At 43.4% G+C, this 16150-nt stretch overlaps 1 protein-coding gene across 2 annotated transcripts in view; it reads right to left on the bottom strand.

Moving 5' to 3' along the window:
- Positions 1-16150, bottom strand: part of CPM (carboxypeptidase M) — a 70685-nt gene that overhangs the window by 12987 nt on the left and 41548 nt on the right. For both annotated transcript variants that reach the window (XM_048835855.2, XM_075124367.1), the window contains exons 4-6: positions 4232-4404; positions 1773-1957; positions 1341-1511 (exon numbers count right to left, since the gene is read on the bottom strand). In XM_048835855.2, coding sequence (XP_048691812.1) covers positions 1341-1511; positions 1773-1957; positions 4232-4404 — 529 coding nt within the window. The remainder of the gene's footprint in view (positions 1-1340; positions 1512-1772; positions 1958-4231; positions 4405-16150) is intronic.

Below are 16150 nucleotides of genomic sequence, written 5' to 3'. Positions count from 1 at the left end.
CTATATTAATGCATAAACATTAACCCCTTCCCTCTCAATTTGTGTATTGTAGGGGCAGGGCTGACGGAGCAAGTGCAAATGAAGGAGATGGGATTGTGGTGTTATCTGAGTGGGGAAAAGCTGGTCTGCCAGAAGGGGAGGGGAAGCCTTAGTGGCAGCTTGCCAACAGATAGCCTTGCCAGCTGGCTAAGGAGGAGCTCTGAGGAGATGTGACAGATTAACAATGTCCTGCAATGTTCTGGACAAACTTTATGAAATTAAGAAACTTTACTGCATTAAGTATAATACCTTTGGGGCCATTGTATTAAAAATGCACATTTATGTACTATTGTGAAATTGTATGGAACTTTGTTAGCCAGAAGACAGTATGAATGTAATCTGCATTTAATTGCAATTAATGCAATATGAGGAACTTCAAAGGACCTTTTGGAACAATGCATGTAAAGTGGATTTCCTAGGAAATACCTGCGAGTAAGGGGAATGCAAATGACCCATTGGAATCCATCCCTTTGAACTTATGCCTTGGGAAGAGAAACCAAGTGTCTGCTAATTACCTTCTCCTGGAAACTCCAGATCAAAGGTATAAGGGGTGTATAAGGAGTGGACTAAGCTTGTCATTAGTGTACTTGTTCTGAGCTGAAGCTGTGATGAACTTGAAACCCCCTGGGCCTGGTCTACAGTGGGGGGGGAAGAAATGGGGGAGAGATTGATCTAAGTTACGCAACTTCAGCTACGTGAATAACGTACTTAGATCTACTCACCACGGTGTCTTCACCTCTGAAGAGAGGACAAGAGAAGCTTGCTCCGAGAGCCTGTCTTTTACTGATAATAACACAGTGAAGGCAGAGAACTGTTCAGCCTGGAGATACCCTGGTCAGAAGGGAGAGAGATGCACCCAAGAGAAGTGACAGCCAGGGGAGCCAGAAGCCTGAAAGCGGGTGCCCTTGCTGGACCACAGAGGGGGAGTACAGGTGCAATTGCCCTGAACTGTGACAGGTGGCATGCTGGCTGATGGAGCAGTAAAAGAGCTGGGGTTGAGGGCAGGGAGGAGCTGAAGACCCAGGCAGTGGAAACTGGCCCATTAACTTGTGTTGGCTAACATGTTTGTACATGCTCATCTGGATGCTCCACAAAAGCTTGTGTCCTGAAGTGCCCAGACTGCAAACACATTGGATAGCTCAAATTAATTCGTAATCAGCTCACTTGAGTTAAACACTAGTGTGGACAAGTCACAGAGCTTTCGCTGTCAAGGAATGCAGAGGTGTGTTAGCAAGTACATGTTGGAGAATCAAATAAAAGCAGTGGAGATCAGAGAAAATTGGAAAACACTGAAATTTTACCTTGCAGTTGGTACCAGGCATACCCATTTGTAATGCCATATGGAAAGACTGGTTTATTCCCACATTCATTCCCTTTGTACATGCTGGCATGGTTGGAAGAGTAGGTTTTTGCAAGGTGTATGAAAACATCATCATCTTGGGATCTGCTATAGCCTTGTAAAGAGCCAGTAGCTGTATAATAAAGATGGCCATGGTACAAGCCAAGTTAATGTTAACACACACACAATATTGTCTTAGATAAAAAATATTAAGCCCCCAAACCTACACATCAGTTTATGTGATCCAGTGAAACTGTACTACCAGTGTATCCCAACACATCTGAGCTCATGTAAGTCTGGTGCGTCTCTTCACCACATCAGGCATTTTGTTTTGCTCATGCTGAAGCTGGCAGAAAAAACTGGACCCAAATAGGAAACAAGGATATTATCTTACCTGGGTTACCGTTATCAAATGTGTAACTGGCAACCAGTGCTCCACCGTGCAAGTTAGCTGAAAGAACAAATGTCTCATTTTTTATCCAATTTATCACTGCTTGAGTCTCTGGCTGGATTGTAACATTGTTACTGTTGAAGACATCAGGGAAATTCCTATTCAGATCTTTCCCATTCTTATTGAACCTTTTGAGAAAAAAAAACAGTTCTATATTTGTTAATCTGTTGCATCTGAGTAGATTCACAATGCTTTGGGTCTGTGTTAGTGACTGTTGGGCACAGAGTTACTGGAACAGTACATAGAAACAATGAGCATCACAAACTGGGTTTTCACAAATCATGAAATAGTGACTTTATTCCGCATTGTGGATGCTACTAGCCTCTGACCACAATGGACTGATTACTGTAGAGTAATTAAAATATTTCCAAGTGGAGACATTAGGAGTGATGCTTGAAACCTCACCCAAAACATAGTAAAATGTAACATTGTTGCATAAGCCAAATAAGAGAGTGTATGGAATAAAAGGGTTTGTTTTCCACTTTTTTAGAAAGAAAACATGACTCACACATGACTGCCAGTCGTAATGCAGTCATCCCAAGCATGTGGCTATAAAAACTTTATAGATATCCAAAGCATTTTTTTCTTCTGACGGTGTATGAAATTCCAACCTGTGTTCAAATGCTCATTTCTTCCTTTCTTTCTTTCCTCCCCTAGGAGGACAATCTACCCATCTGATTAATATTTAGCTTTGGGTGTTAATTTTTAAAAGTCTCATCAGCTTAGCATCAATCCTGTGGATGCTTCACCCCATGGGAAAAAAAAATCCCACCCTCCATTTAAAGATCTTAGCCACTTGTTTCAGGAATAAAAATCTACCTTATCCAAAAGCAGGGCTTACTCTAGTTCAATAAGGCACCAAATCCCCTAAGTTGCCAAAGTAGCTGTGACAGCCAAGGCAAAAGACCCAAGAGAACCCTAGTCTTAGTTACACAAGTAGTCCTGGTACAATCAGCACGACTACTTGCATGAATATGAATTGCAGGATGGGGCACTTTGTTCTTCTCTACCTTCCCAACTTTGTTAATTTGTTCTCTGCCACTTGGCATTTCTCTCCCTTATACTTTTCCATCCTGTCTTTTTTTTTTCTCTGGCTTTTTAAAATTTTCTGCCATTTTTGGTCTCTGCAGGGTCACCAGCAATCACACTAGAGCATACAAAGGTTTGCAGACGTGGCACAACATTTACATTTTCTTTGGCATCAAATACTTTACACACACACAGAGCCAGCTACCATTAGTGCAATCTCCCTTGAAGCCAGCTCCGTTTGCACAACCTCATCCACATGATTGAGACTGCTTTTTAATACTACTTTGTAATTCTGCCTTTCATTAGCATAGACGGGGCCTAGGGCTTTGTCTTCATCGAGAACGTGGCAGTTCTCCTGCCAATGATCTAGTACCACTGCAGCTAGTGTGAACGTGGCTGCTAATATTTTTATCCTGTCTTAACTGGATAAAAGCAATACGGACACAGAAGTGTAAAAATGCTGCGGGCAGTCTATGCTAGCAACACTGGTGCTAGACCAACCATCAGAGAATTGCCTAAAATTCTCAGTGGAGATGTGCTGTAAGAATACAGTCAGCCCTGCTTTAGAGGAAACACTACATAGCACCTCCCGACACGTGTATAGCTGTCTGTTCCATCTTTGCCGAAAACTGGCCCAGAGTAGAAATCAACTGAAACAAGGTAAGTGTTCTGCTCTAGGGGTGGGGTGGAATAACTAACTGCTTTTGTAGTGCATAAAATGTCTGGTTTTAATGTGAATTCTTAAATGTTCTTTCTTGGTGGGGCAGGTGCGGAGTGGAGGCTTTGCCCAGTTTGGCATTTGTCTTGTTAAACATTGTATTCATTTATGCTTCCCTCCCCACAGCAAACAGATTCATTTTAAGTTTTCAATCTTCCACCTCATCTCAAAGAAGGGTTGGGAGCAGAGGGCATTCAAAATTTGAGATTCTCAGTTGAAGTTACGTCCTTGTGACTGTCTTTATTTTTTGGCATTTTGGGGATCCCGAGAAGATGTACTTTGAGTCAGAATCCAGAATAACGTAAGGTTAAACCACTTAAAAACTAAGATCATTCCTCTCTAGTTCAGAGCTGGCGTTCTCTCTCCTCCCCCAGCCCGCCCCTTGATCTCCAAGGGCACATGCATGTGCATGCTCGCTCTCTCGCACACGCAGTGTCTGACAGTTTTCTTCAAAGCAAAGCCTGTGTCCCATTTAGTATGCCTTCTAAAGACTGTGGCGCAAAACATATCCCGAGTGTAGCTCCTAGGCTAGTCTATCCACCAAGTATGACCCAGCCACTTGGCTATCTCTAAATGTTAATGAAAGAAACAACAACCTCCCTACTTACTGTCTCCTCTGCCCCCTTCCCCACCCTGAAAAAACACACATCCTTACCTTCCTTCTGAGTAATAACAATCATGCACTGTTGTAGCTTCAAATCCATCCGGGTTCATTGATGGCATGATATGAATCCGCGTGCTATCGATTAGCTTTGTAACAACTGGATCGCTCTGATCATTGGTCACCAGGAAGTCTATCAAATGGAGCAGCAGCTCCCTCCCAACGGTCTGTATTAAGAAGCACAGGTTTTTATTTTTCAAGTCCACTATGAAGACAGGAAGACGCTCAGCACAGTGTGTATTTGATTGGACAAAGATAATACTGTGCGATATAGACATGACACAAAACTATAATCATAATACACATCTGCTGTGGTCAACATTATTTTGTTACAGTTCTTGGCCTCTAGAAAATTAAATGTAATTTAATAGAAGAGAAAGAAATGAATGTGGAGGGGCCACTTCTAACAAGTGATTTTAAATTCAGATTGACTAGGGTTTCTTCTGAGGTGGGAACTGAACTGTGCCAGCTACAATGATGTTTAAGTCATATGCAGATAGGGATTGTTTGTTTGAGACCCATCTTAGAACTATGCGTTGTTAGCACGTTAGCATATTAAAACCATCCTATCAGTGGTGTAGGGTTGTCTGTGCTAGGGAATTGCACTGTTGCATGGGGCAATATCTTCTTACTAGCCATCTTGTTTGGGTGCACACAGTGCACCATATCTACACACAACACTCTGTTCAACCACTGGTGGGCCTGTGGATTTCTGCACTGATCCCACAATGCCTTGGACCTTCCTGGGGCAGGTGCATAATGCCCTTGCCCAGGGGCCCGGCAATTCTGTCGGCAGCACTGCCTACGGATCTTTTCACTGGGCCCTGTTTATTCTACCACAGACCATTGCTCACCCATTTGGATATACAGCTTCTACGGATCACTTGTCGGCTTTCAGAACTGCCACTCGCATCATTATGGGCACAATAAAATCAATACCACAACTGTGGCTTCCAGTAGTGGTGTACAGACTTATATCACACATCAGCATTTGTAAAACTGTCAACATAACAATTTACAATCAAGTGTTTAAGTAAGAACTGTAGCAGTTACTTAGTCACAAACTTCTATGGAATAAAGGATTCTGGTTTGGGCTGCTTCCTAACCAGCATTTTACATGGGATTTAGAGCTATTCATTACAGGATTCTTGAAATATGATGTGATCTTTGCAGCAGTTCAAGTATTGCTAGGCATCAAAACACATAACTTAACTAGTCCCACAAGAGAGGATTTCTTCTAAAAGATAACGTGAATTTTAAATGTGTTTTTTTTAATTCATTTATTTTAAACTTAATCTCTTTAAAAATACAGAGGCCCACAATACTAGTCACTGATGAGTTTGCTGATTTGTCTTAAGTTGTTGGTAAGTATCTTCCTTGTCTGGTATATGAACAAAAAACTCTGTTGTTTTATAGGAACAGCCGTGTTAGTCTGTATTCGCAAAAAGAAAAGGAGTACTTGTGGCACCTTAGAGACTAACCAATTTATTTGAGCATGAGCTTTCGTGAGCTACAGCTCACTTCATCAGATGTTTACCGTGGAAACTGCAGCAGACTTTATATACACACAGAGAATATGAAACAATACCTCCTCCCACCCCACTGTCCTGCTGGTAATAGCTTATCTAAAGTGATCAACAGGTGGGCCATTTCCAGCACAAATCCAGGTTTTCTCACCCTCCACCCCCCCACACAAATTCACTCTCCTGCTGGTGCTAGAGTGAATTTGTGTGGGGGGGTGGAGGGTGAGAAAACCTGGATTTGTGCTGGAAATGGCCCACCTGTTGATCACTTTAGATAAGCTATTACCAGTAGGACAGTGGGTGGGAGGAGGTATTGTTTCATATTCTCTGTGTGTATATAAAGTCTGCTGCAGTTTCCACGGTAAACATCTGATGAAGTGAGCTGTAGCTCACGAAAGCTCATGCTCAAATAAATTGGTTAGTCTCTAAGGTGCCACAAGTACTCCTTTTCTGTTGTTTTATGAAGCCAGAAATTAGTAATAACTAAGGCCCTGACCCTGCAACAAACTCCTTAGGGGGAATGCCCAAAATAAAAGTCAATAGCGCTTTGTTTTGGTGCAGACCTCCATTCTCATAGACAAGGGTGAAAGTAACTTAATGGACTTCCCGGTACGCAGGGCAACTGGGGTCCTGGGCAAGGTGGCAGGGTGGCTGTGGGACTCCGGAAGGGGCGGGGCTTCAGGTGAAAGGGGCAGGGCTGGGGCCAGACTCCCCCAGCCAGCCCTTCAGCGCTATCTGGCTTGGAGCTCAGGTGACGATTTAAAGGGCCCAGGGCTCCAACCGCTGGCGTGGTAGTGGCGCCCGGGAGCCCTGGGCCCTTTGAATCATCGCCAGAGCCCTGGGGTAGCAGCAGCAGCCCCAGGGCTCCGGCAGCAATTTAAAGGGCCAGGGGCTCCAGCTGCTGCCAGGAGCCCCAGGCCTTTTTAAATCGCCAGGTCCCGGGACAACTGCCCGTTCCCCCCACCCCCACCCCCCGCCGCCATCAGTGGCCCTGTCGGTACAATCGGCTGTGTACCGGTGCCCACTTTCTTACTGGTACGCTGGACCGGACCGGCTTACTTTCACCTCTGCTCACAGAGCTCATTGCAGGATCAAAGCCAAAAAAGAGAAGAAGGTAAATGCACTTTGTCACATTCCCCTAACCCCCATTCTACAAAATCAACAATACTTAATAGCCTTCAGTTTTTGCGCAAATTATTTTATTTGCACTGCAGTGGAGAGGTAGAATTTAAAAATCAGTTTATCAAAGAAGAGGAAAGTAGATGCTGAATTCCAAGTATTTAACAAAGAGTGGACTTCAAAATAGTTTTTTACTGATGTGACAGGGAAAGCTGTATGCTTACATTGCAAAGTGTGGCACTTTTCAAAGACTACAACTTAAACCAGCATTTCGAGAGCAAACATGCATCCACATATAAGAACATGTCTGCTGAAGAGAAAGTTAGAAAAGCGCATTAGATGGTTGCTCGAATGCAAAAGAGCAAAATTTTTTTCACAAAACTATCTGTAACACAAGACAGAATTATAAGAACGAGCTACATGATTGTACACAAAATCGCCAAAAACAGCAAACCATTCTCCGAGGGAGAATTTATCAAGGAATGTTTGGTTGACTCTGCTGCGATATTGTGCCCAGACAAGAAAAAGCAGTTCAAAAATGTTTCATTGTCTCGGAGAACCTGGACCAACAGTTGAAAAGCAAGGTAAATGATTTTTCATACTTCGCAATGGCATTCAACAAAAGTTGTGACATTAAAGATACAGCCCAGTTGTTGATTTTCATTTGAGGTATTACCACAAATTTTGAACTCTCAGAAGAACTGGTATCAATGAAAAATATGACTACTGGAAAAGATCTACTGGAGGCAGTAAATAAGTGTCTCAAAATTGGGATTGGAGTGGAAGAAATTGGTGAGTGTACCACTGATGGAAGTCCTAATCTGACAGGCAAAAACATTGGATTATTGAAAAGAATACAAGACCAAGTGACAGAAACAAACCCAGAGCAGAAAATCATTTTTCTACATTGTATTATTCACCAAGAGGTCCTCTGCAAAAGTGTTCTGAAATTAAGCAATGTTGTGGATACAATTACAAAACTGGTCAACTTTATTGGAGAACGAGCATTAAAACCTCAGGCAATTTGTCTTTCTGCTGGAGGAGTCTGAGTCAGAGCTCAGGGATGTTCAGTACCATACAAATGTTAGATGGCTTAGGTTGGGGAAAGTTCTGAAAAGAATGTGGGATCTGAGAGCAGAGATTGATATGTTTTTGAAAATGAAAGGAAAAGATGTGGTTTTCCTTCAATTGAACGATGTGAACTGGCTCTCTGATTTCGCATTTTGCCATTGATGTTATGGGTTACATGAACGAACTGAATTCGAAACTGAAAGGTAAGGGGCTTTTTGTTCATGACATGGATTTCCTTGTCAAATCTTTCATGACAAAGTTGCTCCTTTCCCCATTAGATTGGAAACAAGCAGTTCACGCACTTCCTCACTTTGCAACAGATTACAATATCTGACCAGAACCTGGAAAGATACATGTCATTACTGCTCACTATGCATGCTGAATTTTCTTGCCGCTTCGAGGATTTTAGAATGATAGAAAATGACATGGGTTTGATCTCCTCCCCTTTCACATGTGATGTGGCCTGTGGACAACACTCCAAGTGACCTCCAACTTGAGCTTATTGACTTGGAGTGTGATGCATTGCTTGAGGAGCAATTCAAATCAGCGTCACTTCCGAGGTTTTACGTATCTCTCAATTAACAGAACTTTCCGAAGATCAAGGCTCTGTGCCCAAAAGATGCTTGTACCGTTCGGATCAACTTGCATCTGCAAGCAGACATTTTCTGTGATGAAATTCCATAAATCAAAGAACAGCTCTTGGATCAATGATGACCACTTTGCAGCAGTGCTCCGCATTGCAACAACAGAAATGACACCTGACTTCACCTCCCTTGTTAATGCCCATCAGAGACTTTCTTCTTCACACTGAGTGAGTTTCATTTCTTCTTTTACACTTAATTTTAATAATGAACATAAGTTGTAAGTAAAAGCTAGCGTTAGTGTTGTTATTACAATTTTTACAAGTGTTCACAAAATGGTTTGCAATATAAATTGCCTTCTAAGATAAGCTTTGGATAATCATGTATTCAGTTAATTGTTATTAAGTGTGATTACTTTGTGTAAAGAACATAATGGGGGTCTTTTTACAATAGATGGTGAGGTAATTTCATTAATAAGAAATGTGTGGCCTGTGAGGACTTACCAAAATTCGTGGAGTGGGCCCCCTGTGAAAATTATTGCCCACCCCTGAGCTAGAGACTAAGACCAGAGGAATGATCCCCACCTCTGTAGATGTGCAGGTCTGACGCACAGAGGCATGTCTGGAAACCCAGGATAAGATGGTGAGCACAGAAAGAGAGTACCAGGAGGCTTGTGTGGATAACAGTGCATTGGCTGATGAGCTAGACATCCAGAAAGACCTCCCAAAAGGAGCAGGTAGCAGTCTAATAAAGAAGCGGAGGTCCTGTGGCACGAACACTAAGATCCCATGCACAATAGAGGCCGCAATAATGGCAGTAGCTCCCTCATCTACAGAGCAAACCTCTACAATAAGGTACTGTGATGAGCTAGAAGAGAAGGCTGCTACTGCTGATCAGAACCAGGCTGAAATCCTGGAACTACGGACACAGGTCACGCAATACCAGCAGGAGCGGGAAGATATCTGCTCTTCATGAGACAGGATCGTAGGGCAAGCAGTAAAACAGGAGTAAGAGCTGACCTGCCTCACATTGTAGGAGACAGGGGAACAGCAGTGCTTTCTGCTGCAAAAGGAGCTTACTAAGCTTCAGAACCTGCTCGAGGTCCAGCCAGGATCAAAGTCCAACTCGGCAAAGGAGAAAGAGCTGGAGTTGTGTGGACCAAGGCCACTACAGAAGGAAGATGACTTGGACAAGGATATATATCTGCCTGATGAAGCAGAGAGCTGCCTGACTGTGGCTCTAAAACCCTAGGATCTTGATGTGGCAGCAGAGCAAGGTCACAACCAGACCTATACTAAAAAGAAGAGCTCTCCTCAGAGGAAAAAGGAAGCTAAAAACAGTCTTAACATGCTGAATGTTGTCCACACAATAGTGTGGGTATGGAAAGAACAAAAGTGGGTGTTGCTAAGCCAGGTATTGAAAGCAGTGAGCAAAACAGTACAGTCCCTGGTCTTTGGAAAACCTGGAAGGGATCTGAACCTGGAGAGAGATATCCTTAACTCTGAAGGGTGTACATGCAGATGCATCCAGAAGGACTCCTCTCCAGATCCGGAGGCCACAGTAAAAGAGTTTATTTCTTGGGAAATCCCAGCTTTGTTATCCAGCCTAGAGGTGGTAAAAGACTTTCACAATCTGAACGCCCTGCATGTGGTAAATTCTGACAGGGGCAGTGAGTCGTATGAGCCCGTGGTGTCCTCCAATCTGAGAGCATGGCAGCCTGGTTACACCAAAGTTCAGGGCTGCATCTCTCCCCCGGCCCTGCATTCCCCCCCCCCCATACACCTCCCCCAGAGCTTCCCTCCTGGTGCAGTCTGCCGCCCCTGGGCAATTTAAAAGGGCCCAGGGCCCCTGCCATCACTACCGGCAGCACAGCAGGGCTAAGGTAGCTTCCTGCCCGCCTGCTCTGCTTCCGGGAGCAGCCGGCATGTCCCTGCAGCCCCTCACGGGGGTGTGTCTCCGCACATTGCCTTTGCCCCAAGAGCCGATTCTGCCAACTGCGGCCAATGGGAGCTGCAGTGGCCTGGGCAGCGTTGCGCGGAGACCCCTCTGGGCCCACCGCCTAGGAGCTGCTGCCAGAGTGGGGTGCAGGTCGCTTTCGGGAGCTGCCCGAGATAAGCATTGCACCCAAACTTTCTCCTAGAGCCCGCCCCGCACACCTCCTCTTGCACCCCAACCCGCTACCCCAGCCCAGAGCCTGCACCCAAACTCCCTCCCAGAGCCCGAACCCTCCCTCTCCCACACCCAAACTCCCTCCCAGAGGCTTAGGCAGGTGTGGGGGCGGGGGGCAGGACTTGGACCCATTCTGGGCACCACCATTATACAAACCTGCCACTCCTGAATATGGAGGGTTATATGCAACGTATGGGCTCCCTACAGAAAGAAGGACTCCAGGCTGTGGTAACTTCATATTTCTCTGAGGAAGATAAGGGTATTGCCCAGGACCTGGTGGACTTCCTAATGTTAGCCAAACAAGAAGTTCCCCCTTGGCTGAAGAACATGGCTAAAGGGTAACTAATTCAAACTGGTTTCTCCAGAGACCAACAGACAAAGAAACACTCAACAAGACTGATGGGTGATTTCTGGTAAGCTTCTAGCCTGCATCTAGAAATGTTTATTATTTTGTTTTCTCTGTAGTGCTTTCACCTTAAGAATCAATGTGCTTGCTTACAAAGAGCTGTGTGGTACTCATAACTGCTGGCAATCACGCTGTCCATAGCCTTTGAGGAGAAAGTAAAGTGCAGACTCTAGCCTGTTTAGGCAGTCTGGCTTGCTGGGAATATCAGGGTACACAGGGACCTGCACTGTCTGCGGGGGAAAAAACCCCAGTCCGGAAGGAGAGAGACTTTTGTCTTCACCCAATAGAGGTGATGTCTGAAGAACCAGGAACCTAGAGTGGGTGTGCTTGGTGTACCACCGGGGGAATACATGTGCAGTTGCCCTGAATTACAATACCAAGCACTAAATGGCCCAGGTATACCTCACTTTGTTTGCTGGGTTTATTCTTGAATGAGCCATAGCCTGTTTAAAACTTGTATTTGTACAAATACATTTCGTTATTGGATGGTATCCAGCTGTATCTGTGCCAACCTGTTGATATTTGGCACTTGTAACAAAACAGGAGTGCTGAATATCATGAGCATGCTGTGTCTTCCTCCTTTTTGCCACTGAATGAAATGTCAAAGCCTGTTGCAGAGCTAGTAATTGCACTAGGTGTTACCAAGTTGACCTGTTCTATCCCACACAGTCTCTAGTTAACTTAGGAGGTGATGGTTTAGAACAGTGGTTCTTAACTCTGGTCCACCACTTGTTCAGGGAAAGCCCCTGGCGCGCTGGGCTGGTTTGTTTATCTGCCACATTAGCAGGTTTGGCCAATCGCGTCTCCCACTGGCCGCGGTTCGCCGCTCCAGGCCAATGGGGGCAGCAGGAAGGGCGGCCAGCACTTCCCTCGGCCCGCGCCACTTTCTGCAGTCCCCATTGGCCTGGATTGGCGAACCGCACCCAGTGGGAGCCGCAATCGGCCGAACCTGCGGACGCGGCAGGTAAACAAACAGGCCCAGCGCACCAGGGGCTTTCCCTGAACGAGCGGTGGACCAGAGTTGAGAACCACTGGTTTAGAAGAAGAAGAATAGAGGCAGCGGGCGTGAGATGAGGAAAGGAGGGGGGAAGTAACTTGAGACTGGTTTAAAGCACAGTGTATATTGTGGAAGAATGTTAATCTTCTGCCTTTTTAAAAATGTTATGTTCTGGTGAATGGACTTCAGAGATTTCCAAAGCCAAAAACAATCATAGTGCTACTGGCCTTGTTTTTTAGTTACAGTATAAACACTTGTGTGTTATGCTGCTTATTGGCAAAATATATCACATCCAAGTTATTTAACTTAGGCTAGAGTTGAAAGGTGGGAATCTAGCAGGAAAGAAAACAGTCCACTCTATAATCAAACACATTATTTCAAAGCTCTTTTCTCAGCATCTTCAATTTTTTTTTCTTTTTTTATGCCATAGTGCACAGTAGAGACAATCTGCTAGTCAGTTTTCATATGGTTCCTTGAAGCACTTTCTTGGTGTTTTGTTTTTTCATGGTGCTCAGCAGGTCAGCTTTAGCCAGACTCTTCCTAGGAATTTTGATGATCTAGATGTGGCTTTCACTCATTTCTATTGTCAAGAGTTAGGAGGCCTATGCTTCTGAAAAGCCCTGGGAAACATCCAAATATATAAAGAAGACACTTGTTGAAAAGAAAACCTTGGGACACAAAACACAGGAACTGCAGAGGTAGCTAGATGGAAAGGTTTGCTTCGGCAGGTCTTTTACCTGAATAATATTTGATATTTTATCACAAACAATCAAAATGCAACCCACTTATCCACCAGATTATCTACCTCCTATCTAGAAGCCTTTCTTTAGTAATAATTCTTTTCATTACATGGAGGTTAAAGTTTTGTGATGTCACAAGAAGCCAACATGATAGATACGTTCTTTCACTTAGGCTAGTTCAACACTGATCATGGGCCCAGTTTCTTGCAACAGAAAAAAGTTAAGATAGTTGTAATTAAAGGAAAACTATTGTGAGTTGTAATAAGATAATGGGGCAGGGGAAGCTTTCACCTGAGGCCCAGGCAACGTGATAGCTATAACAAAGTTAGGAGAGCCAGCTGTTCAGATTAACTGGTGAGTGGGATAGCAATATCCAAGTAGGTAATGCTTAGAAGTTTTAATGAAACTATGGGGGAAGTTGCATTCAGTGGTGTAACTGGGATCTCTAGTTTAGTTGTGCAAATGGGGCTTAAGTCATTAGAGCTGGCTGGAGAACAGCAATTCCACTGCACAGCAGTGGTTGAGATTTCAAAATTTGTTTTCATTCTGCATTGCAACAAAAACAAATATTTTCAAATGTTTTTGTGAAAACTGAATTATTGAAATGGCTAGCTTTGGATCAAAACCTGAGCTTTTTAATTCAGAAGGGCGTGTATTTGGGGGGGGGGGGGTGACACATGACGGTTAGAACAGTGGCCCAGGTTGGGAGAGACTTGTGTTCCAGTCCCTGCTTTTCAATGCAGTTTTTCATTCCAGATCACTCTGGATCAGGCAAAGCAGGGCCTTGAACCTGGGTCTCCCACAGCCCAGGCCAATACCCTATCACCAACCAGAGAATGAGTCTCTTACTTAACCTTCCTGTTGAAAACTTCATAGAAACAGATCAGTCCCCACACAACCTTTTGGCTTTGAAACAGCATATTTTGTCAAAACTTCATTTAATCAAAAATGTTCTGATCAGTTCTAATCTGACCTGAGCTGATAGTAATAAAAAACGATAACTTTAACATTGTTGATTTGAGCTCCATTCAGGCCCAGGGACATGTGGCTATGCCAAATAGATTGAAAATTTGTTCTGGTCTCTAAACACACCACAGTGGAGAGTATAAAACAAACTATTAACATGACTCGGTTATGTCTTTATTAAAAGAATTTAACCTATTCTAAAAATAACTTTAATGTCCTGATTCTGAAAAACAAACAAATCTATCTGCTCTCCAAAACGAGGGCTACAATATTAAGATGTCAACTCCTCTGCTGGGCAACCCTCCAAAACCACAGCATGTTGTGGTTTTCTTCCAGTTGCAGATATGCATGGACTGCATGCAACTCAAACACGTCACAGATCATCTCCATTCTTATGAGCAGGGTCTGCACTGTAGTAAACAACATTCCAAACAAAATAAGTAGGTCCAATTTTAGCTTTACCTGTCTGAACACTGTCCTTCTAAAACTTTGTTGTTGACAACTGGCTCCTCAGGGGGATATATAATATCCAGGTATGCAATACAGCAGGCAAATGCTGAATATACAGCTTCATTGTCATAGTTGCTAGCCTATATCAATCAAGTCAATGCATGCTGTACACTTAACACAACACTTATTGGCTTAATATGTTAAAGGGGAAGTTGAATATATTAAGAGGGAGGTTGAATACCGCACCAGGAGACTAGCTCAGCAAAATTTTAGATTATGTGACTGAACATTCAAACTCCCTGATGTTCTCCTGTATAGGACTTAGTTTCCTATACTTTAAAATCTTTTTATGGCCAGAAAGTAAAACCAAATCTCAACTTTACACATGTTAATTCCATACACAGAACATGGACCTAAAGGTGACCATGTGTCCCTGGAAAGCAGGAACAGCCCTGTTTCCAGGCTCTCTCCCAGCTTCCCAATTGTTTTTTGCACATGCACCGGAGTGCTGTTCCAGCGTCTTGAGGATTTGATTGAAACTGGTTGTTAGAAGGAGCTGATGGGCAACTGAGCTAATGCACTGTGCAGGTCAAGGACCACTCTCCCACAACCAAGCCTGTCCCCCTTTAGCTCTGTCCACACAATCAAATGCACATAGTGAGATTCTGAGCAATGCATAGAGCTTAGCTACCCCAGTGCCCAAAGAACAAAGTCTGTGCATTCTAACAAACAATGCAAGAAACTAGTTTAATTAGGGGAAATTTGTCATATAGGTCAGTGTCATAATTACCTTTGTAAGCTTTTGGGGGCATGAACTGTTTTTGTTCTATGTTTGTATGGCACCTAGCACAATGGGGGCCAGGTCCATGATGAGGTCACCTGGTGCTACAATAAATACGTTCACAGTATTGTTATAGCATAGTTTGTGCTATTCTTCAGGAGTAGGAAGCTTGTGCTGTATAATCTATATTTCTTTCTAGATTTCAAGAATGTATAGTGTGGAATTTTGCTGCTATTCTGCTGAATTATCACCAAGAACGCCCTCTCATATTGGGAGTCTACATCAGTCAGATGAAGTAAAATGTAAGGCATCTTGAACATGCCTATTAAAAGTAGTTATAGCTTTTGTTTTTAAAAGGGCCTCGAGTAAGAAATAGGTGAAATATCTGAAGAAAGGAGAAATCAGAAAAGTGAAAAAATGAAATCTGTGCTCACAGGTACAGTGGATATTGCACAATGGAATTACAGTGGTAGCCAATGTATCTTCCATAAAGTAAAGACATTCTTTCCACAATGTGCTGATGTCTGCAAGTTTCTGTTTTGTGTTCATAAACTTATCTCAGCCACAATAGGTATTGCATTTTAGTGATGGGTACCAATGCAGAGTCTGTTTTCAAAAAGTAAGCCAGCTGGCCCTAGATAGAGCAATTACCACTCATTTTTGGACTCACTGGGTTGTATCTAACATTACTGATAAGACCGTAGTACTTTCCCAAAAAAGCGGTTACATTTATGACTCATTCCAAGTTATGCTAGGGTCTCAGGGCATTATCCAGAAAGGGGACATGTAAAGTTTACTCCATGTCTGCCATCTCAAACAGGTATCAACTGATACAAGAGGAAGTCTAATGTGCTCTGTGTAAAGTGCTGAACTCTGCGACCTTACATTTAGCTTCCGTGGACATTATGTAGGAGGTCCATATACCATACATTGAATGTTTAATGTGCTTTTTCTCTCTAGTGGACCTGACAGATGATCTGTAATGGAGAAAAGAGAATGCTTGTTCTCTTTTCTGATATATGAAGGAAGCCTAAAAATTTGTTTTTCCTCAAAAAATAAATGCTTATTTACATTAGAAATTTAGGTCTTTTCTGGGGTGGAAAAAGACTG

Source organism: Caretta caretta, chromosome 1 (assembly GCF_965140235.1).
Source record: "Caretta caretta isolate rCarCar2 chromosome 1, rCarCar1.hap1, whole genome shotgun sequence".
Lineage (NCBI taxonomy): Eukaryota > Metazoa > Chordata > Testudines > Cheloniidae > Caretta > Caretta caretta.
Note: the sequence above shows the minus strand (reverse complement) of the source record. Positions and strands in the feature narration are given on the sequence as shown.